The sequence below is a fragment of the Plectropomus leopardus genome, chromosome 1 (genome assembly GCF_008729295.1).
Source record: "Plectropomus leopardus isolate mb chromosome 1, YSFRI_Pleo_2.0, whole genome shotgun sequence".
Lineage (NCBI taxonomy): Eukaryota > Metazoa > Chordata > Actinopteri > Perciformes > Serranidae > Plectropomus > Plectropomus leopardus.
The window spans coordinates 13,440,063-13,464,776 of NC_056463.1; the positions used below are offsets into that span (position 1 = coordinate 13,440,063).

The 24,714-nt window shown below is 40.8% G+C and overlaps 1 protein-coding gene across 1 annotated transcript in view; it reads right to left on the bottom strand.

Moving 5' to 3' along the window:
* The window catches only part of LOC121947680 (protocadherin-9), a 276,936-nt gene extending 256,104 nt beyond the window's left edge, over window positions 1–20,832 (bottom strand). The window contains exons 1-2 of the mRNA XM_042492770.1: window positions 20,140–20,832; window positions 16,526–19,670 (exon numbers count right to left, since the gene is read on the bottom strand). Of these exons, the coding sequence (XP_042348704.1) occupies window positions 16,526–19,561 (3,036 nt within the window). The 5' untranslated portion in view covers window positions 19,562–19,670; window positions 20,140–20,832. The remainder of the gene's footprint in view (window positions 1–16,525; window positions 19,671–20,139) is intronic.
* Between the last annotated feature and the right edge of the window lie 3,882 nt (window positions 20,833–24,714).

Consider the following 24,714-nt stretch of genomic DNA (forward strand, 5'->3'; position numbering starts at 1 on the left):
TAATTTATGCTTAACATTAAATACAGAGACAGAGACAGGCAGAGCCTTTTGTCTGTTCTCTGTGGTCATTTTAGTCATATTTGTGCACATTTTCTGAAACCTTGTGGATATGGACAAAACGAAGCAGTACCACCCAAGATCATGGGGGCATTGCAGCGTGGCTTGAGTGAGATAGGACTGTAGGAGATGTAGAAGAAATTTAAATAATGGTAGAACATAACAAATCTGTAAAATATGGCAATATACTACAGTGAAATTAGTGAAAAGAATTCTCCATCCACATGTAGGGGTGTATTTAATGGCCGCACTGCTCTCTGATGTCTACAACGCTGCCTCCATAAATACATTATTACAACCCCCTCCACTGTTGCGTCATTTGGTGCTGTCTGAAACTTTTGACTCTTTCCTCCAGTGCTATCTGTTGGCTGTTTCTACGCTATCATAAAAAACACAAAGATGCATAGAAGTGTAAGGACAGTGACATTTGCAATGTTTGAAAAGGACAGATCTATTTTTGCACATATAGAGAGTATAAATTAGCCTTAGCTGCATATGTCTATTGGTGCCTATTCCTGAATTGAACTGGTTTTTCAATTTGGCTCATTTTTTACATAGAAAAGGGCCAGTTTTGCGCCAAATGTATGCATATTACCTAAATTAGAGAAAATTTCAAAAACCACAGAGACTATTTGCTTGGTAGTCCAATTCACCCTGAAAAGGTGCTCTGAGAATTACAGTTTCTTTCTGTCTTATTTGTGCAGGTTTAGCAGCCACAAAAGCTGTGCAATCCTTTTGTGCATTGGCCCATCTGTTGGGAGACAACCTTGACAGACAAATCAACAGAGTGGATAAAGTTTCCCTTCCTTCATATCTGAGTTTGCATTAGAGTCTTCTTGTATATGTTACAGTGAAAGTTGCAGTCCTCAAAAGAGCATCCTTCTCTTTTTTTTTTTGCATGGCAAATGTTCCCCTCCTTGCTCTGCTTTCCGAATGTCACAGCTGAAAGCAGCCATAAAGCTCATACATTAAAAAAAGAAGTTTTCTGGAAAAGCAGTTGTGGCAGGAAATAGAAAATAAATCTGGGTGCATATATCCATTATCAGGGCACGTTATCGTCAGAGGGGAGTCTGCGGAGAGAGAGGAATCCAGGCTGGGTCTCTATGTGCACCGTAAGATAGGGGAAACCAATTTTCACCTCCTTCTTCCTCATCCCCATCACACTACTTGATTCAGCCCTCGCTAACTCTGCACAACCAGGACTGAATCATTTCATCTAAATAAGCTAGCCAAATGTTTTACACCTCTGCATATTACTGAGTGGCGATAAGGCGCTGGTTCACCATTCCGTGCAAAGCATCTCTTCTCTTTCCCTTTTTTTGTCCGTTCCACGGCCCTAACAAAGATGACTGTAAGCTTCTGTGCATGCCAGGGCTGCAGAGATAGAAAAGTGCAAAAATAAGGAGGTGAGAGTATTTTAAAACCCTGCCATTTCTTATACCCTCGACGATAAAACAACAGACAAGCCATATTTTATGTTTGCGTTAAATATTCCCATGTGCGGCACCTCTATGACAGCTTATTCTCGGGCAGATTTATCACAACCCTTATCTGTTCAACTCACTAGACAAAGGCAAGGCTCACAGCTTACACTGTAGCGTACTGATGCCTGAGGCACAAGAACAAAGCATACAATCAATACAAATCTGCAGTCTATATATTGAACAGGAGTGGGTTGACACACATCCTTCCAGTAGCCATACATCACAACTTCTTATCTAATTAGCTCCCTGAAGAGCATTATATGTCTACTAATTCACTCATATCTCTCATTGTACTCCGCCTGAGAACATCATGTGGCATCCACACTAAGTGTTGTTGCTCTTTGTTGTCGTGATGAAGGGAATCTATTAATGATGTAGTACAGATTTAAGGAAATATATAATTAGTCTTAACACCAATTAATCAATGTTCTTCATCCAGTTCACCATGGGAAATAATTTACACTTAATTCTATGATCTGCTAAAGTTCAATCAGAGAGATCAAACCTCTCCCTGTGTTAATACCCACACAGCTCAAGCTCTCATCTACAGCAAGATAGGGGTTTATTTTGTGCTTTATGAGCATACAGGCAGTCTCCAATTTATAGGTGATGGGATAAATCCGGAAAGTGCCACTGCATGATATCATATGGGGGCCACAAACCTTAGTTTACGATTTAAGGTTTTGGAAGCGCGGTCCGTGCTCATAAAGACAACAGTAATGTTGTGTGTTGAAATGTCCCTTTTATTTCCATGTTATTCATTACTACGTGATTACATGAAAATCCTTCAAAATCCCCATAAAATCATATTTATGCTTTTATTCTTAGCCTAATGTGCTCCCTGTAAGAATTCATGTGGAACAAACTACCAGGTTCTAAGAAGACTGTATCTAATTATCATGTTTATCTGCTTAAAAGGCTGAAAAGTATTAGTTTATTTCAATCCTTTGTCAATAGAGATCAAACCGAGAAGCATTAACATCTCTTTATCTTGGTATGATTTTTTCAAAACTGTCTCCCAGAAACTGTGCTTGTATATCACTATACTGCTTTCTTAATTAAAATGTTTTGGCACTATGTCGCTGCTGGGATTACTTTCGGAGACAGCATTTCTTTCAGGTAACGAAATACTACATTCTTGTACCGTGTAGGTAGTGCTGTCGCAGTGAAGGAATTTTCCCTACTGTGATTAATGGTGGCTCAACAGCACAATATGCTGTATTACTGCCATTTTTTGTGCTGTAGATTTCTTATCTGAATTTAATTGCTCTATAAATCAGGTATATTATTGTGTTTTAAATTATAAAGATTCCTCAGTTTTAAAACAAATTAAATGTTTAATGTTTAAGTAATGACAAATAAATGTACCGTGTACCTTGGAATATTTGTTCTTAATTAAATGCAGAACACAGAGGGGCAATGAGGCGCAACAAGGGGTCCAACTTTTTTCAGCTGAGACACTTCGGTCGGTCTGGTTGTTATTATTACACGAAATGTCTATGTAGGCTCCAAGGAACCTAAAATTTTGTAGTTTCCTTGGTTGGCACAAAGTAGACTACTCGGGATGAATAGAAGGCTGACGCACGTAGGGAGTGTGGACAGACGTGTCAGTCTGTGTGGGTTAAGTTTTCATTTTTCTTCGGATTATGTTGCACTGCAAGCAGATGCTAGATTGCCTGTTTTGGTGGAACTCAACTAAAATACATTTTTCAGTGAACATTTTGCTGATACATTCAATATCAACATTGTTGCCAGTTGCCAAATACCTTATTAGCAACATTTTCCATTTCCGTTAACTGAAAACTTAATTTACTCTGCGCTGAGTTTCCCAAATTTTTGCTGTTTCGAATTTGTTGCAAACAAATGTAAGTTCTAGGATACAAGGCTGTTTTTTTTTAAATACATTCTGGGTAGATTCGCTGAGTGCTGGTTTTCAGGAATATCCTGCTCCACACAAACACAGGCTCACACATCTACACCTGGAAGCTACCCAGTAAAACTCAGTCTTATCCAGTGACTGACCCCAGTGGAGCAAGAGAGGGTTAAGTGCCTTGCTTAAGGGCACCCCAGTGGTGGTTTCTCTTCCCCAGTCTAATTTATCCTGCCTGTCCAAGGATCGACCTGGAAACCCTCCGGTTGAAAGTTCACTCTTGCAACCTTTAGGCCACTTTCTCTTTCTGTTTGTATGTGCGCTTGTATGCATATGTCAGTCTGTCGTTGGAAACAAAAGGGAAATAGAAAAATAACATTTGCCTGAGGCTCCCGGCGGTGTGACCACCGCACCTTCCTTCAATAAAGATCTTAAACATACATTACAGAAGACAGGCTCTCCCCTCCCTGCAACACCACAGCATAACTCACTGCTGTCCTGAAGGATTCTGGGCTGTTAAGGGTGAAAATGAAAATAGTTTCTCTCTTTGTCTAGAGCCAAATACAAGAGGGGATTCAATCTGAGAAACACACTCACCTTTCTTCAGTTTTTTTAACCCCAAAAGGGATATATGAGTGACTACATTCTGGTTAAGGAAAGATTACACTAGAGGAAAATGTCAGCGGGACTAGCCCACACTGTCACTAGCAGGAGATATGACAGCGTGTGCATGAGCAGCAGAGAAAAAAAAAATTACAAGGCTCAAACTCTTGGGCCCCTTTTCAAGTGTCTGACTGATCCTGATTTTAATTCAGTGCAATGGCATTGGGCAGATGCCTAATTTAGTGAAGCTCCAAGCCAATGCGCTATGTTCAAAAAGCATCTGTCAATTTATGGGAAGATAGGAGAAAATAGCATATGTAAGCATTTTCAGTGAAGTGAAAATATGTTTGCTAAAAACTAAAGTCAGCTATTCAGCCTGCTTTAACAGGAAGAGCCCATTAAAGACTCCTTATCTCCTGTTGTTGTGGTTATTGCTGCATTTATCTCTCAGTTGTTTATCAACCTGGCCGTGAAGTTATCAAATCACCAACCATTTTCATATTCTTGATATTCATGATTTCTTTTTTTTTAATCTTTAGTTTCATTTTAAGTCCTTTTGTCCTGTTTCTTACATCAATTCTCTGTTCCATATAGGCTGTGAATTGCATATTTGACAAACATATGTTTGGAAGTTTCCCTTTACAGTACATGTTTGCATAATATAAAAAATATTGCTTTTGGCATAATTGCAACAACAATAATAATTAATTTTGTTGCTACCAATCTCAACTTTAACCTCTTGACTTCAGTCCCCAGGGTGCACAGAAAAGCTGTATAAATAAACACATGCTCGTATTTCTCAAAAATATGTCTATGTGTATACACACATCTTTTTGACTGAAAAGGGTGCAGCACTACGATGTGGCAAAGAGAACAGAAACCTCTCAGGGGGACTTTTTTATTTGGAGCCTTAATCTTTTCAGCACATTAGAGGTCGTCACCGTGTCTCAGCTGAGTTCAATAATATCTATAAATGTGCGCATTCACAGATTATCTGCTAGTGCAAATACATAGTTGAAGCCTACACATTCTCCCCCCAAACTGTACATAAAACCAAGTGAACAGAAGTAGAATGCAACCAATTGTGTGTACTTAATAACTGGAGATGAGTACAATTTTGAGGTACTTTTATGCTTACTTTACTTTTATGCTGCTTTATACTTTACTACATATTAGAGGCAAAGAGTTGACATTTCTTATGTATTTGCCACCAGCTTATGTCAACAAAGTAAGATTTGCCATAAATTTATGACATATGATGCATTGCTGGACATTAAATTACCCAAAAGTATATGAAAGATTTAGCTTCAGCTCCACCACCTATAAAGTGAAATGTTACTTAACCATTAATGTCTCCATAATAATAATTAGATAATATAAAATGTAATGATATAATAATCTCAAAGGTTACTTTCTGCAGAATGGCTTTTACAAGTCTGTATATTTTTTTACTTTTACTCAACATTTTGGATGCTGCACTTTCAAGAAATACTTCACCCACAAAATGTCCTTTTGTAACTTAATTAATCATGACGCTACAATGAATTTGTGAGGAACACATTGCTTTCCTCACGTGTCCACAGTGAATGGAGAATCCAAAAAAGCCAAATTTTTTTCATAATAAAATGTATTGGGGACCAACAGCAAAACTAAATCAAAGCATCTGTTTACAAACTCCCACGCAATTTGTGCAGTATAATCCAAGTCTTGTTTATGCAGCCGTATGCTCAGTACTTACCAAACACATGCATTTTCGCTAAAACCTTACTATTTAAACAACCTCCATAAAGGAGTAGCATGTGCATATGATCGCCACTTGAGTGGAGTTCTCCCATGAACTGATTGTACTGACCTGTTTTAAATCTGAATGCTTTAGCCAAAAAAAATTATTTGTTTTGCAAGTACTGAGCATACGACTGGATAAATGAGACTTGAATTTTACAGCACAAAGTGTGCTGTGAGAGTGTGTAAATGGATGTGTTGGTATATTTTTGCCGTTGTTAAATGGGGCCTCCCTTTACTTCAGTTAATGAAGATTGGTCGCTTTTTTTGGATTTTCAGTTTAACTTGGATGCATGCAAGAAAAATAAAGTTTTCTGCATTAATTAGAGGTAACATGGGGTGAGTTGCAGATATATCAATGAAGTATTCCTTTTACTATTAGTATTTTGACATTGTTGTATTTCTACTTTTCCTCCAGTTAAAAATCTGAATACTTCCTCACATCACTGCAGCCAAGTCATATGTTTGCCCACTTGTCTTTATTGGCTTACTATACATACTGATGCATAATGAAACAAGAGCTCGCTTTGAGGACATCGCTGGTGGAAGACCAAGGACAGAATTAATCTGGTTTCTGTCCAAACAAGGTTAAAAAGGCATGTGACATCATCCCTTAGAGGATAATTGTTGGAGTGGATGTTATGCTCTGTCATGTGCACTCAGTTTCAGGATGACAAAGTTGTATAACACAACACTGTAAACACAGGGGTTTATAAATCTGCTGAAAAGACTGTGTGAGTGCTCATTGCTGTGCATACATACAAAGGCTTTCTGTGTGACATCTACGCAGCATCTGCTCGCTGGAGCAGTTCACTTTATATCTTGTGTGTGGCTTTTGTCTTGTAAGCTATCAACTGTTTGCCTCCTCATTGGCAAAACTTATATGTTACATTTTGCCACTGGCATGCAAATTGAACAAAGTCTTTGCATAAGGAATAAAAAAAGGGACTATCTTTCACTATGCAAATAGGAGGTCACATCTGAGTCCATCTCTACTTTGTCTGCCTGTAAATACACATAGCTTGCACAAGAGCAGAAAAACCTGCTGCAGTTAATTCAGCAATTTCAGTGATGGCATAGCATTTTTAGAGATCTATGTTATCTACAGCACTGCCCCACACAGATTCCACAAAATTCGGAAATCTGGCCACATGAGATTGGGAGACACTGACAACAAATTCAGATAAAATGTTCAGAGTTGCAGTTCTTGTGCTGCCTTTTTCCCTTTCTTTGGAAAGGACAAGCAATATGATTATACTTAAGGTCAGAAGTCAGGTTTCAAATCCCAGTCAGTACGTGCACACAGCTTTTTGAAAGTGACCATATAGATGAGGTCAAACTTTAAAGCCTATATTTATTTATTTACCCCCCCCCCCCCCCCCCCCCCCCCCCCCCCCCCCCCACCCCCCCGCCCGTGCCTCACTCAAATGAAGACTAAGCTCTGCTTCTGGCTTTCAAACGGAGTGGACAGATTAAGCTGAGTTAGGCCTACTTTCCATAGATGTGTTGGCGTGGCACTTCCATCCCCCCCTCTCTCTCTCTCTTTCTGCAAAAACCAGTTAAGAGAAACTGGAAGGTAGTTGAAGATTAATAAATTAAAGTGCCACTGCAAAAAGTCCACTGTTGCAAGAAAAAATAAGCAACAAAAACAGCGTTTCTTTTCCTTAATATTTCATAAATGCCCACAATATACAAAACATTTTGTCACTGTTGTTATGATGGTTCTGGTGGTGGTGATGATGGATGATGATGATGTGGGTTAGGAAATTTCAGCTGTTAATTTTACTATTGAAAGTTTACTGTTTTTGCATGTATTTTTGTAATTAGGAGCTGTTCAGGTACACCTGCCTCCCCTGCTCCACCAATTAGGAGTAAATCTTATTTGGATTAAGTGTGCAAGAGTGAAAACACAACAACATACAGGAGAGGAGCACATTGTGTTCTAGATCCTACAATAAAGAGAATTTCAGGAGTCATTTTTCTGTTTATCCTTTACTCAAGGTCAAAGAAACTACAAAGTCTACTATGTTTAGCAGTTATCCTCATATTGCTCATAGTCATCTCAGACTATAAACATTGTTGTACAAAGTATACAACCAAGTATAAACATTGGTGGTATTGGATTGGTGCATAGATTCACATTCTAGCTGAGACCCGGTGCAGCATTTTTTGTAGAACTGCAGGCATTTCTGATACTGGCATTGGTATCGGAACAATTCTGAAGATTACCAATGTGAATGTCTAACTTGGTCCTCTGAAGCCTAATTCAGGCTTCTACTAAACAGCATGCATTTTTGCATGAAGCAAGGACATAAGATTTTGCTCTGCAAAGTGATATCTTCAGAACCAACAGCAGGAATCATTAACAACCAGAAAGTCTGTAAAAGAACATATCAGCATGAGAGTTTGTTTGAAGACAGACTTGAATTTTTTTTTTTCCTTTAGGCTACCAACTACAAACCATTAAAACTTGAGCATCAGATGTTCGAGACAAGCTGCTAACTTGATCCCATTGACATTCATGTATTTAGGTCAGCAAGGCCATGCTCATCATTCAGCACAAACTGCACACAGAGACGTAACGATACCCATGTGCTCTTGTGACTTGTTAAGAGGGAAAAATTCCCCCCAAACCAATCTACCTCTTTAGATTAACTTTAAATTAAAATTCCACTGTAAGTGAATTATTATATTGGCTGTGTGTCAGTGACTTTGTGTGCCTCATTTCAAATATTGGATTCAGTCAAACCGTAAAATCTGTTTGCTTCTCGAAATACACATCTTGGCATTATAATCAGCCGCGGCACTTGTTTACGGGGGAAATGCTGATTAGAACTGGTTCACACATTGCCGCTTGACTGAAACATATCCCAGTTTATACATAATGTTTTATCACAACATCACAAAAAGGAGAACAAACGGACGAATTAAAAACAAGAAAGGACGGAATCTCTTTGAAACATTTATTATGAAATTATAAAGGTAGAATAGCACTGTTCAAATAAAGCTTCCTGAAAACAGAATAGGAGTTGCAGTGTTCTGAATAACGGGCAGAGTTTATTTCAGATGTAATAAATGTATACCAGCAATGAACAAAAAAAAAAAGGAAAAGGAGAAAGCAGGGCAAATAAATAAAACAAATGAAAAATAAAACAAGTCCATTATTGTTTAACACAGCACATTAGGCAAGATTACCAGGAGTTCAATTTACATGAAACATCTCATATATACAAGAAAGATTTACATCGATGAGGGTTACAGAGTCTCTGTGAGCTATGGGGCCCAGTGGCGAAGCAGTCAATGGCAGTCACATTTCAAGTCAAGTGTGGCTCTTTGCTTGAGGGAGGTTTTGGCTGGCAATGCCATTATCACAACTATTAGTCTAGACACTGGCACACGCTAGTGACAGAGCAGCGGCCTGTGTGTCACTTGACACAACAACCCAATGACAAGGACACGTCTCCCTCTGGGTTTGTCATGTCAGGACATACAGCACCACTTCGCCCATCTTTTACACACACCCCCGTCTCTCCAGTGATAAAGGGAGAGAGGATGGTAAGAAAGTGGGGCTACGTGCCGAACACAAAGCACCCTCATCTGTCACAAATGATCAGAACACAAAGGTGAACACAGCCTCGGTGATTTAACATTGCATGTAACTGCATTGACCCCGATAAAACATGGGTGAGAGGTGTGGGCGGGAGACGGGGGAAGATAAGGAGTGGGTGGAGGGGCCAAGTGAGGAGTGGAGAGGAGAGATGGGTCATCGGGGTGGGAGTGGGGGGGGCAGGGGGGCGTTCAAACAATGAAGTAGCATCATAACTTCATCTTTTTTTTTCTTGTTGTTGTTGTAGACAAGCAAGTAGATAAGAAACATTTTCTTCCACCCTCTACTCTTATATTTAAGGTAAATTTTGAGAGAATTCAGATGAGGTGTTGATACTGTAAGTGTTTTAAGCTGCAGTTTGTCTTTTTCTCACCATGCAGTGTTAGAAAAATTATGAAGCTAGTATGTCAACTTGATTGATTGCCTCAGAAAAATGGGAAATGTGTTTTGTGGATTAGTGAGAACACGGAGATGAATTAAGTAATGACAGTCCCACAAAAGCCACAATGACTTTTTTTTTTTTTTTTGCGCATGCAAAACATTAATTCCACAAAGCAAACCCCCTGAAGATTGATCATCAATCAATTCGCTTTGAGAAATTGCTGGAATGGATGATGAATTTGAGATGAATGGGTTGCCAGCCCTTAAGTGATAGACAAACAACAAACCAAGGAAAAAAACAACACATATGCAGGCACACATATTTGATACATGACAATATATGTCATTATCAAAACTGTATGGAACAAAAAAAAAAAAACGCAATTATGAGGATAGGCATGTATGAAAATGGTTAACAGACAGACATGAAAATAAAATGTTCAGAACAAAATTCAAAATGTAATTCCTGGTAATTTGCCATCATCTGTGTTTTTGGCATTACTGTCCCTGGCAGTTAGAGACAACAAAGAAAGAAAGAAAAAAAAGGCTATAAATAAATAAATAAATATATAAATATCTTAAAAATTAGTAGCACTTCATTTTTCTCAAAAGAGGAAAAATAAAAACATATAAATGAACTCCAAAGTTCAGCCAGTGTACCAACAGGGAGCTTTGATTTATTTTGTTGTTTTGTGCAGACAAAACTGGATCCCCCTTGGGGCAATAATCTACTCTGGTAGCACTCACACCCACTACCTTAGTATAGCCCGCAATCCATTTCATTTCCTTTTACCCACCTAGACATAGAAGACATGACAAGTTTTTTAAAGAAATACAATGTTCTCTGCAGTAAAGAGCCCTGCAAATCCTCCACTGATGATTTAAAGCTTTGATAGAAACTTCACTCGCAGACTTATTGGCTTACGATCTCCTGATAGCTACATTTGTTTTGAGGATCTGCTACATTTTACTCAATAAGAGAATGTATGGGTTATTTTTCTTGCATCTAGCAGCAGTTTGATTAATCATTTAACTGATGCTGGCAGCAGACCCAATTGTAGACAACACAGAATTTGCTCAAAGATTTAGTTAATTAACGTCTATAGTTATTTATCTAGTATAAGCATTCATTCGTATGCACAGCAACAGTGAGATTTTTACAGGTTGGCTTTCCGCTGGAGCATCTTCAGTCAAAAGTATCACGGACATGTACAGTGTGAGAGATCACAAATACAGCCTCCCGAAGAAGTGACAGGATAGCTGAGGAGAAGGATGTATGATCACAGTCGGCAACAATCACCGGCCTCTCTCCATCTTCCTGTTTCATACCGCCAAACTCTGTGTCAGCACAACCCAGAAGATATTGCAACAGACTTTTCCCCTCAGGTGCAACATTGTCATAGTTCATTAATCTTCTCAAACTTCTCCTGCTGCCATCAGCCCCCGTACGTACTACTAATCCCCTTATTAATGTGGCAAATGAACCTGCACAAGAAGGACGACTCCCCCAAGGCTCCATAATTACAATGGTCTGTACAAACTCCTGTTTGCATAGAATGTCCATTCATTAAATGTACTGACAAGACAACTTCAGGAATACCGCTGCTAAAGATTCCCAGCTCCTCCTCGCAGGTCTCTCTCTCATCCTCTACTTTAAACTGAATCCACTGTAATATCTAATTGCCCGCTTGTTTTTTTGTTGACTGACTGTAATACAAGTCCATCTTTATCGTAGTGGTCACAACAAGAAGGAAAATGATACGGACACAGACAGAGATATTGAGCATTATTTCGATTAAGTCAACCTAATATGCATATGTTGTCAGATGTTCTATATACTGCACAAAAGGGAGCTGCTATACTGTGTCCCCAGTACTGAAGAATGGTCTGTGCTGCAGAGGAGCAACATCAGAGCAGTGTGGGCTAACTGAACTGTCGGCAAAGACTTTCGCTCAGCGCCTGCATCTTTTCTGCCATGCAAGAAAAAGCACTAATAACCCACATCAATTAAGCCTTTTTGCACATGAGATGTTCAGGCAACATGGTTGCACAACTAAAAGTCCTATATAAAGGCCCATAATTGTGCATCCTAGCATATAATGTATATTACCATAACAAAGCGAGGGGAAAAAGGACTCATCTTGTGTATCAGCAAGAATGTACAGATACATGACAGCTAACTCGACAGACAGTTGACATCCTCAAACTCACATTCACCATGGGATTTTTTTAAGGTTAATGGTGAAGAGTGAGAATTTAAAATAGGGATTGAAATTGATTTTTCGCACACAATCTCTGTGACTGCTCAAACCGTGCACCTTCAGTTAAACCGTGTTAATGTGTCCATAACATGAGCCTTGGGATGTGATGCACACTACATGGTTAATTCGTAGCCACTGGGCTCATGTTATGTTCGTGAACCACATCTCTGTCTACCCTGTAAGAGTACTGAAAAGGAAGATGATGGTGAAACGGCGATGATTAAACTTGGTTTCTTAGATGCTTGTGTTGCCTTGTGAAACTAGGACAGTGTTTTCATGCTTTTTTCCTCAGTGTTGTTTACACTAATGTAGGTCCCTGGAGGGTAAATAATAAGTGGGAAAAAAAGAAAGGCAAGGCAAAGGATTGCTTCTATTGCTATCAGCAAGGTTTGGGGTCTCTTATAAAGCTGATTCCACCAGGCATTTGTCTGTGATGACACTGATGTAGATGTCTGCTATTTCTATTCCCTGTCTGCTGTATTATCTGACAGGAAGACACCGCTGAAACCTGCATGCTTTGCTGTTGTTCTCCACCTCTTTCTCCTTCACCCTCTTATTTATCAATTTCCTTATTTATCTATTGATCGATGATGATGTTTCACAGATGTGACTCTTGATAACCGGAACAAAATGGCTTTTAAAAATCTTAGAGAGGAGGTCACTTTAAAATGACATGTTGCTCCTTTCAGCTCCTCGTCTGAACTCATTTAGAATGCACTGCATCAAACCACATTTTAAAACTGAAAAATAACTGGTAATAACTTTAGATGATATTGACATATTTTTATCATCCATGTATGTATAAGAAATCTTTTAATAATGCATTTCTTATCATCTTCCAAAGCGCTCCCACTCTGCAGGGGATATGATATGATAATCCTGTGATATTACTTTTTGGATATACTGTCTGTTTAAAAATTCACTCAGAGGTAATTGGTATTTTTTTCCAGGTTTTACTTTTTGAAAAAAAAAATCACATCTTTACCCTGTTTTTATCCAATGCTCAGGCAGACTTCAAAAAGGAATGAATGATGTATTTATCAATACTCATGAAATAGAGATAACATGCACATGTCAATACAAGTGGTTGCCTTGTGCAAAACAATCAAAATACGGATGTAACAATGGCAATGGATAACGTACCCTGCTTTATCCAGTAAGACATGTCAGTTCAGTTGGTGCAATCGTTTCACCACAATCAATAACTGCCATTTAACCTCAAATCTTAAGCGGGATCCTTATCAGTGAGATGTTTTGGAAAAATTATGATGGAACCAGATAGGCTTCATTACAAATATCCAAAGAAAGGTATTACCACAAAGTGGAAACGTAGAAAATGACTTTTTCCTTCTAATAATGAGAAAATAGCCTTAATAAAGCATACTCTTGAATGCAATCAAATTAATTAGTGTATATTAATTTGAATACTTCATAAATATTGCAAAACAGAGGGATACGTTACGTTCATACTATTTGGGGTTTTATGCTTTTTATGATATAGATTAATCAATAAATAAATATGATTTAATTATGAATTGTGAATGACATGATATGATTGTCAGACTCAGTGTTTGATATTATAGTTCTAAAAATAGGTGGCAGTGCAAAATGAAGGTAGACCATTTTGTGTCATAAGTATGGAAAATGAGAACAGATCAAGGGCTCATTTATGCTCAAAATTAGATATGAAAAAAGAGAGGTTTATGATATACTCCGTGCGTTCACTTAATTTGTATTTGTGCGCATTTTCTTAAAGTTTACGGATACATACAAAACAGATCAGTAACGCCAGAGATTGTAGAGGCAGTGTAGCATAGTTTAGGCAAGATACAATGGTAGGAGATGACAAATTCAAAAACTGGCTGGATAGTGAAATTAATTCTCCATCCATGTCACAATGTATTTAATGGCCTCAGAGACTAATGCCATCAACAACTCTGCCTCCATTAAAAGTAGGGCTGTACCAGACTCAAAATTACATTAGTCAAATTGAATTTGGCTGTTCAATACGAATATTCTACGATCCATTTTATTTTCCATAGAAAGTTTTAAATTTTGATGGGGCTGGGAGAGACATTATGTGTGACATTTGCATTCATGTCAGACAAGCTAACGACGGATTGTAAATGTGCAACAACATTTTTTGCTGACGTTAGGTTATAAAACAAGAGCTAGAGACTGTATCGTATAACTTTCTGTGAGCTGCAGATTCACCATTACTGAGCAGAGGGTCTCTCCTCTCTGTTTCCTCCTCTGTGCCGTCGTCTATGCGCTGCCTGCATGTCTGCAACTCCAAAGAGTAGCTTGAAAGTCAAGAGCACTCATTCAGCAGCAAGATCTGGGGACCAAAACATCCCCCGAAGTACAGTACACATCATGTTGACGAGCAAAAAAAAAAACCAAAAAAAAAAACTGCTTGACTTAAGGAAATCTCAGTCGGCTGAGGGTCTCCAACTCATAACTCGAATCTCCGACTTTCAAGGGGCAGCCCTATCTTAAAGGTACATTATTACAACCTTCTCCACCATCGCCTAGTTTATTGTTGTCTGAAATGTTCAACTCTCCCCTCTAGCGCCATCTATTGATTGCCAACATAAAGGATGTATGAGGGTAGTGGCATTTACAACGTTTGAAATTATTTATTTTCGTACATAATGGGGGTATAAATAATTCCTTAGATTGAGGCACAACTCGAGGTCAATTTCAACCTTCAGCTTCCATATGGATTATGCTCCACACAAGTACACAGAAAAGTACGAATCAAATTGCACATAACATTTCAGAGTGTTTCAGAGATCAAATGTATCTACACCAGTAAATCATTTATATTATCAATGGTGCCATATAGAACAGGCTTGCTCTGTTTGTGTGCTTCTTTGAATCATTTGTCAGAATTATTGATTCCAATAAATCTTGTGTGGTATTGTGGGGTGACTGAGTGAATCAATGAAGTTGTGCTTACAGTATAGTGTCATATCTCATGAGTCCTGTGCTAGGGTTGAATACCCACAAACACCTCCACCACCACCATCACCCATTTCATCGTCTTATCTCATCTCTCTCTCTCTCTCTCTCTCTCACACATCACCAACCACACACACATACACACCACTGGCGCCTGGCAAATGACGCCAAAACTGAATGCCTCTTTTGACTGCTACCTCTCACACAGAAACACATTAAATGCAAGCCCAGATGCAGTGACCCGGAGGTATGCATCGATAGGAGTCGCACAGTGTCACCCCTGTAATTCCGCTCTCTCTTCCGGAAAGATCGTATCACTCACATCTCTAACTGCCATTATCAATCTTCTCTGTGCAGCCTCTACATCATTAGGCAAGAGTATTTCACTAAGAACACCAACATAGGTTTCACTCCTTTCTTCTCCTCCCTTGCATTTATAAGTCCACTGCAGGTTGGCGTCGTGCCAGGCTGTGCCATGCAGCGCAACACTGCCACCTAAAGGTTCAGTACCACCACCCGTTAAGCCTGACCCACTGACAACACTCTCACTCCCTTTTTTCTCCCCCATCCGCACTCTCTCTCTTCCCTCGTCTTTCCCTGTATTTGTCCACGTGTGTTCCAACTGTGTGTTGTGCAGTGGTGCTTTATTAGCAGAAAAATTAATAAGGCTTTGATAAAAAAGCAGCATGGATTACGTTGAAATTTGAGGCTCATTATTGGCTAATCCTTTTTGAATTGGATGTGTATCAAGTTCCAGACAAGCTTCACTCAGTTCGCTAGTGTGCTTTGAGAGGAGGCATTTAATTCGAGCTTAGATGATGTGGCAAAGCCTACAGTGACATTCACAATGCCACCGCAGCAGACTAATTATTGACTGTTGTTATTGCTGCAGGTGCTGAAAAGGTTACAAAGTCTTTTGTGATATAACAATACACACCAAAAACAAATAAACGAACAAAAAAACATGAATACACTCAGTTTCATGAAAGAGAGAGGTGAAAAGTCAGCTACTTTTTCTTTTTTTTGGAAAGAGTGTGTGCAGCATTTATCTATGATGAAAATAGTAATCTGAGTAGATAGGCAAGAAAAAAATGTTTCTTTCACAAAGAACATTGAGTCACAATTAATGTTATGTTGGTACATTTTTACCAAGTGATCTAACCTGGGTGCTGAATAGACAAAATAAGGCAAGGCAATCACTCACCCATTTGCATTTTTGTTAAATATGAATTAAATATTAATGACAAAACATCAGTCTATAATTATTCCCCCAAAGTTATGCATGTGATCGTTGAGTCCATAATCAGCTCCATTAATTAGCAGATGCTTGAGTTACTTTTTTTTCTTTTATTTATCTTTGAGAAATAGTGGAACTTGCTGAAGCAGTTTGTCTCCTGTACTCTTTTCTGTTGCTTCAGTAACTTAGAGTGAGTCTCTAATCTAGACTGGCACTTTAGCACTGTGGCACAGGGCAGTTATAGGCAGTACTTATAGACCAGTAAAAGTGCTCTTTTACCTGCTGTCTGGTGTGCATGGGCCCCTTCGTCTTGAACCCTCCTTGGGAGCTGCACTCTGAGGCACTGAAGTGGTCGGAGCTCGTGGAGGACCTCTTGGAGAGCGTGTCACAGCCCCCAACAAATGTGTTATCCAATGGGAGCTCCTGAATCACGTGATGCTTCTTCACTGACACCGGCGTGTCGGCCTTGAGGTGGAAGGCCGATTGTGGCGAGGCGGACTTGTAATGCCGGGCCAGGTCTGGGCTGCTGGGTTTGAAGGTGGTGGTGGGTGTGGCATTCCAATCAAAGCGTCCAATCCCTTGCTCCTCAAGCTCGGTGGGCAGACTGATGGTACCGTTGATCGGCTCGTGGGCAGGGTCGTCGGGTTTGTTCCCCTCAATGGTGACAAAGTTGAGCAGGGAGCTTTTGGGGGATTTCCTTTTCTTGCGCTTTTTCTTCTTGTTCTGCTTGTTCTCTGTATTAGGAGACATCCACTCCGCCCCCTGTTTTTTCCTCTGTGCAGCTTTGAACCTGGATGCGTGGCGGCAGCGTAGGAGCACGGTGACAAAGATGACAATAATCACCACCAAGGCGCCGGTAACAAAGGCTATCATTATGGTTAAATAGTCCCCGCTTTGATAAGTTTCACTGCTTTCGCCAATGTTTCGGTCGATTGGGGTCTCCATGGTGCGCCGGATAAGATCATAGATGAGTGTTGAGTTGCCCACAGTGTCATTGACATATAGAAATACCAGCACAAGGGTATGGAGGGATTTGGGATATCCCAGGTCACTGATATTGACCACTAATCTGTGTAAGCCTATGTCAGTCACTGCTGGTTTTTCCTCCAGAGTAATATTCCCTGTGACAGGGTCAATTCTGAACAGACCTTTGTTATTCCCACTCACAATGGTGTATTTGAGTTCTGCGTTCATCCCTGTATCACCATCTACAGCAAACACTTCTGCTACCACAGATCCCGGGATAGAGGAGAGCGGGACGAGCTTGAAGGATGTGTTAGAGGGGGGGTAGATGACGATGGGGGTGTTATCATTCACGTCAATGACATTGATGGTCACCTTGGCGGCTGAGGAGCAGGGAGGCCTGCCACTGTCCACAGCCCTGACATCAAAAGTGTAGGAGCTCTGCTGCTCCCTATCAAATGACACATTAGATTTTATCACCCCGGAGTAAGGATCCAGAATAAAGTTCTCATTGTCATTCAGTATGGAAAGAGAAACAGCAGCATTTTCCCCAGCATCAGAATCTGTCACAGTTATCACCCCCACGGTGCTGTATTTAGGAAGATTCTCCGACACAAAGAACTGAAAGTGGTTATGTGTGAACTTGGGGTTGTTATCGTTTTCATCCAGCACGGTTACGATGACGGCTGCCTGCGTTTGCAGAGGGGGAGTCCCGTTATCTCTCGCTGTTACAGTGAAGAGAAACCTGTCCTGATCCTCGCGGTCAAAAACCCTGGATGCAGTCAGGACCCCAGTTTTGCGGTCGAGATCGAAGAATGATGCATTGGGTCCCAGCTGATAAACTATCTCAGCATTTTTCCCACTGTCCTCATCCGTGGCGCTGAGAGTAGTGAGGAACAGGTCACGTTTGTTGTTCTCCATAACAGCCAGCTCAATAACTGGCTGAGTAAAAATAGGTGGATTGTCATTCTCATCCTCCAGCCTCACTCTTACCAAAGCAGTCTGATTCAGGCTGGGTTTCCCAGAGTCAGACGCTACGATTTTAAAGTTGTATTCCTTGGTGCCTTCGTAGTCAAGCAGCGCAGATGTCTCTAACAGATACTGGTTGTCGTACACGGCCTTGAGATGGAAGGGCACATCCTTCTCGATGAAACAAATGACCTTGCCGTTGATGTCAGTGTCTTTGTCTGACACTGTGATGAGAGCTATCTTGGTATTGATGGGGTCCTTCTCCGAGAGGAAAACAGTCCCATTAATGGGACTGATTATGTATCTCAGGTCTATATTAGGTGGATTGTCATTAACATCAGTCACATTTATGGTAACAGTAGCCCTGGCAGGACTGGAGCTGCCATCACTGGCTAAAACAGAGAGCTTATGAATAGCAGTCTCCTCTCTGTCCAGCAGCCTCTGCACTGTAATTAGGCCAGATGTTGTATTTAATGCAAAGAGTCTTTTTGTGGCAGGAGACACCTGAGTCCCAAATACATAGCGTATCTCTGCGTTTGCCCCAATGTCTGCATCTGTGGCCTGAAGCTGCACAACAGACGTGCCAATAGGGGAGTTCTCCGGTATGTGCACTTCGATTTGACTCTCTTTAAACACTGGTCTGTTATCATTGACATCCGTGACTGTGACTTGGAGAATGGCAGTGCTGGATTTCTGCGGACTTCCACCATCCTCCACTTTGATCTTCATCACATATGTATCCTTCTGCTCTCTGTCCAGATTCTGCTGCACAATGAGCTGGGGCCACTTCTCCCCCTCAGGCGTTTCAACGATGTCTAAGCCGAAGGCACTCTGCCCGTTGATCAGCTCGTATTTGTGGACACTGTTGGGGCCAGTGTCTGGGTCAGTGGCAGAAGGAATAGCAAATCGGCTGTTAATGAGCGTGTTCTCGGGGATGGAGATGTTGATCACAGGGGACGGGAACATGGGGGCATTATCGTTTGTGTCTTTGACAATTATTTTGATCTTAATCAGCCTGAAATAATCATTAGGCAGGATGACCACTTCAATTTCAAAGGAACACTCGCTGTCCTCAAACGAGGGACCGGGGCACAACTTCTCCCTGTCAATTCGGTTTGATGTTGTGAATATCTCGCCTGTGCTGCTCAGAACACGGACCAGTGGGTTATCTCCCGCTTTGGAGACAAGCCGGTACACGAGATTAGCACTTGCTCCGGTGGCAGCATTTGTATGGGAAATGTTTAGGTCCTTTGGTATGTTTCCAATGAGGACATTTTCTTGCAACTCCTCTCGGATGGGGTAGATTAGCTCTTGGGCTATTGAGGGATCAAGCCATATGCAGGCAAGTAGGGCGCCCAACAGGTAATAGTCTTTTAGATCCATGACAGCAGAAAATGTGTTTCCAGCCTTCACAACTCAAAAAGGTTTCTCTCTATGCAACGTTGTTACAGGCAGTGACTCCTTGCATGTGATGGCAGGAATCTTCCAAAACCTACAAATGCATGACAGAGTTTCTCTTCAGTGATATAACTTTGCAATGCACAGAAATAAAATTTAATCAACAGAATATAATCAGTCATTTTGTACACTTTTTTTTTTTTTTTTACATTATTTACTATTAAATCTACCCCCAAAGGCCGTTATCAACTATTCATAGCGAAGAAAAAAATCAACAAAAACACTGCAGCAACCATTTAGGCAGCCATTCATGTCTGTTGCTCGCTTTCTAAATCCTCCACATTTTATGGTCACTAAGAATTTCCAGCGCCTCAAACCCCCATGGCCACAAAACTTCACAACACATTACACACTCTTATTAATTTTACACTTAAATTGCCAAAATTAAAGAGCTTTAGCTGTGTGTGGGCTCCTAAACGAATGAATACGCATGAATGAAGCCTACAAAATGAGCTCAGACAGATTCTTAGTGGGCAACTGAGACCTATTCTTATCATACATACCCAAATCCGTTACAGCGCAGGAGAAAAACTGGAGTGTGTCAGCTCATAGTCTTCTCCTTCCAGTGTGCCTGCGAGCTTATTCGGGTAAAAGATATCCGTCTCAGTGAGATCAAGCTTTGCGTCCAGGAAAAAAAAAGAAAGAAAATATAAATATATTCGCCCCGCAGGAGTAATCAGACTCAAGAACAGGTTTTGGCTAAAAGCAGCTGGTCACACAAACTGGGGTAAATTAGAGGCTGCATATGTCGCAGTTCCGTTTCCCCCATTTAACTTCAGGAATGGACAGAATCTAATTGTGCGACCTGCAGTGATTGCGGTGATCAGCGTCGCTCTCCAGCAGACACTGCCAGGTGGTCAGTGGTTTGTGGTGTCTTCCATTAGTCCCAAAATCAATGCTCATCTCCCGTGCACGTCCCGAGAAAACCGGCGTCTCTCTCTCTCTCTCTCTCCCGGCTACCTGTTAAGGTGAAGGCGCCGACGAGGTGAACGCAAGAGATGTCCCGTCATGTTTCAAGTTCACGGAGCCCCACCAATAATGACAAACACACAAGGTTAAAAAAAGATCATGAAGGCATTTAAGCAAAAAATAAATAAATAAAATAAAATAAATAAATCTCAAAGTCGATCCCACTTGGAAACCGAAATATCAAGGCTGTTGAGTTTGACACCAATGCGCAGCGCGTATGTGCCGTTTATCCTTGCACTCTCACTCCCGGAGCAGAATATCTTGCACTAACTCTGTGTAAACCCATAGGAGGGGTAGTGAAGTACACCACACAGACCCACTCTCTCCCTCCTCCCTCCCTCCCAACCCGCCGACCCTCGTCATTGGATACCGCCCCTCTCTTTCAGTGGCGTCGACAACCAAAGAAGCAACACGATTGGCCTAGAGTCACGTCACTTAATGCGGACCGGAGGGCTGTCCGCGGTGAGATGCTCCGTGAAGATGCTGCAGGCTGCAGAGAGACGCTTAACCAAAAACCCGAGGCTGGAGGGGGGGCCGGTGATGATGATGATGATGACGACGACGACGATGATGATGATGAAGCTGGTAGTGCTGTTGGTGATAATGTAAGGGGAGAGAAAAAAGCTGTCCTCTTGCACTGGTGATGATTATATAAAAGGCAGATAGCAGTCATTGGCTCTAAAGGGACGCATCAAACCTGTTAGGCTGTTGTCAGGTAGGCTGCTCTAATTGGGGTGGACACAAAAAGCCACACTGAAAAAGATTTCCCACTGCATATGACTTTGAGAAAATAAACAAAAGCGTGTACAATAGAAGCTCTGTGTGAGAGTCACTAATAATTGCACTCCAGACTGAGAAGCCGTTGTCTAAGCATGTTTGCACGGGGTGCATATTCACACTCGGCACCCCGCGGCCACTCATCAGCATTTGTCCGGAAGAAATAACCTTGACAGTTATCCCAGTCATCAAAACCCGTGCAGCATCATGTGGTGCGAGCTCTTTGCGTAATGGGTTGAATTGCGTTTTCTTTTTTTAAGTTTACTGCCTCCCGCCAGAGCTGCAACGATCTGAGGAGGTTGTGATGTGACTTTGGAATTGCCCGCAACCGCAGATGATCTTACTTGACAAGTTTCAAAGCAACAAGAGGAGGCTGAACTGTGGAACTGGAGCCGAATAACTCTAACACCCCATTTCCCAAAATGGTATATCAGAAATGGTGCGATGCAGCTAGAAAACAGCAGTTATAATAACATGGTACAGATACAGCCATCCTTTAATACGCACTGCCATCCAATCATTACTTAATTTCAATGCAGTAGATAACCCTCAGCTTCATCCACGGCTCTCTGTCTGAACTGCTGCTGCTGAGAGAGGCAAGCTGTTGAGCTCAAAGGCTGAGCAGCCTGTCATGGTGAACACTGCCATCTTGAGGTGCTCTTACACAAATGCCTGCACTGTACTGAGCGCCTTCAGAAAACAACTGACTGCACATTTCTTAAGCAAGACTTTGTCAACATGTTCTTAGACAATTGTGAGAAGTGGCTGCAGAATAAATGGCACAATGAGAGCCTCAGTATGAATCAAAGTGTGAATGAAGAGACGGCAAAAGTGAGAATATGGGAGTTATGCAAGGGACATGGGACCCAAACTGTTGAGGTGAGAACTAGGCTGCCAATGTCTCCCGAGAGGCTGGCTTATTGCCTGGTCAGCAGTCCATTAGCACAACCAACCTGATGACCTGACCGTTCTGCCTCTGGATACCAGCCGTCAGTGTCCTTTGCTGGGAAAGAGCAGCTAAAGGAGTGATCTGTCACTTTAGTTTAAAGTCTGACACCCTGATGTGGAGGGAAAAGTGACAACATAACTGTCTACAGTGGTGAGACACTTTCTTGCTCTGCTGGCCAGCTGGAGTCATTAGGAACACATTGCTGGCTTTAACTTGCTCACTGGGAGTGTGTGTGTCTTGGGTTTTGCTGCAAAACAAGAATTATGTTTTGATTTAACAGGGATCTCCAACATTGCCAGGTCTCTGAGGTGTTTGTGTGGGGAGCCAATGGTGCAATGATTGGGATTATTAGACAGAGAGAACACTTTCAAAGCCAGAAATCTCCACATCTTGTGAAGTTATTGTTGAGACACTGGTATTGATCATCAAATCTATCAAACTTTCACAGACATATTATGGTCATTTTGTGTCAGGGGTAAGTCAAATCTTATTTCTAGCACCATAAAAATAAGTTGAGTTTTACAAACATATATCCTTATTCTACTAAAATTAGGATGTTTATGTAGGGTTTTTAAATGCAGGAAAACCAGTTAAAAGGAGGCAAGAGACTCTTTTCCCAATGGCAGCAGAGCAGAGCTGTGTACAGGGTTCTGCAGCAGATAAGTATGCTTTTCTGGTATGTTACGTATGACGCCATGGACAGGCAGGAATACAGATTAGCAAACAGCAGAAAGCAGCATGGAGGTCAGTGAAAATGTTACAGTGGTTACCTATTTTTTTTAACATAACATATTCAGTCTCTTTCTTATACTCTGCTGTCAAAACTTTGAATGATGTTCTTGTGCTGCTTAGATGGAGAACATAAGTGTATAATAATGAAATACCAGATGACATAATGGCGGCCTGAGTTGCTTGCTTGGTGCATTTGCCAAAAAGTTTCTAGCTTCTGGTTTACTTTGGTGATATGACACCCAGAGATAATGCACAGTTGTCTTTCTTCCACTGGCCCTGCCCTCAAGTTCAGCTCATAGACTTTAGACATTCTGATGACATCACATATTTTTATATTGTTTTTCTCGGCTCAAAAAAAGTTTTAGTGACAAGAGCTAGTTTTACAGACGTTGCTTACAATGGTTGTCTATGGGGAAAATGCTTTTTGAGCTGCAGGGGATTTTTTTGTTGTTGTTGCAATACCGCAAGTGGCCACTGGGAAAATTGAAAGTAAGGTTGAGCTGCTTTCCTGGCTGCCTGACAGAGATGGATGTTATTTTGTGGCAGCTTGTCATTGCAGGGGCTAAAATTAGCACATCAACGCGGGTGTAATATTTCCATAACTGTTGATCTGAGCTGAAAGTGATAAATACCCGTGACTACTGCTGAATCATTTGTCCCAGGCATAAATACCAATTGTAACCTTTCCCATTAAATACAAAATCCAGATGTTAGTGGGTTTAGTCCAGTGGAAAACTGGCTTTAGCAGTTTTTTTCTTAAAATTTTGGCTTGGTGATTATGTTTCATATTGCGCTGACTCAGACACTAGAAAAAGTTAAAAATCAGCAACCGCACAGCTTTTTATTCGAAATTTACCCTGTCTCTCAGGTTTGTTATCTCCTTATTTAGTCTGTTTTGAACTGGCTGCAGCTAATGTTTCTGCCAGTCAAGTTACTGAAAAGTGATGAATAATGTAGTATGCTAAAATATGCTCTAGGTCTTCTGGTGTACCTCCTACAATCTCATATCGAAGAGACTGCCTAAGGGAAGGGTCCAAACCTAAGGCCTTATGATTCCCCATATACCGGGCGCAGTCAATCACACTATTCACCTTGGTTTGATTCTCACACTGACTTATTGACTTGTTCATGCCGTTGAATTGGCTTCATGAATAATACAAGGAACAAATATGTTTATCTTCCGTGTCCATTAAAGTACAAGGTCAAACAGGTAATTTATGTATTTTCTAACTTAAACAAGGTCTGAGGAGCTGGTGCGGGAAAATATAAACAGTTCATGTCACAACTTTAGTATTGATACTCAGCCAAGAAGCAGCAGAAAGCTGAAGCGAATGTGGAGGAGCTGCAGTTTGTTTCATTATTCCTTTAACAAACCAGTTATTTCACACTGATTTGACAGTGTTTACTTCTATACAAAGAAGTTATGTGCTAATTCTTATGAAAAATTATATCACTTTTCCAGAACATCACAGAGTATTTTGTTGTGACTGCAACATGATGTGTTTCTAACATTCCCAGTGACACAGTTGCCCTCACTATGATGATGACAATATTGTGTACAGTTGCAATGGAGTTCTTCGAATTGACTCATTTTGCTCAAGAGAATGAGTGCTATAAATTCTTTTTTAAAAAAGTTTGAGTCTTACAAGTT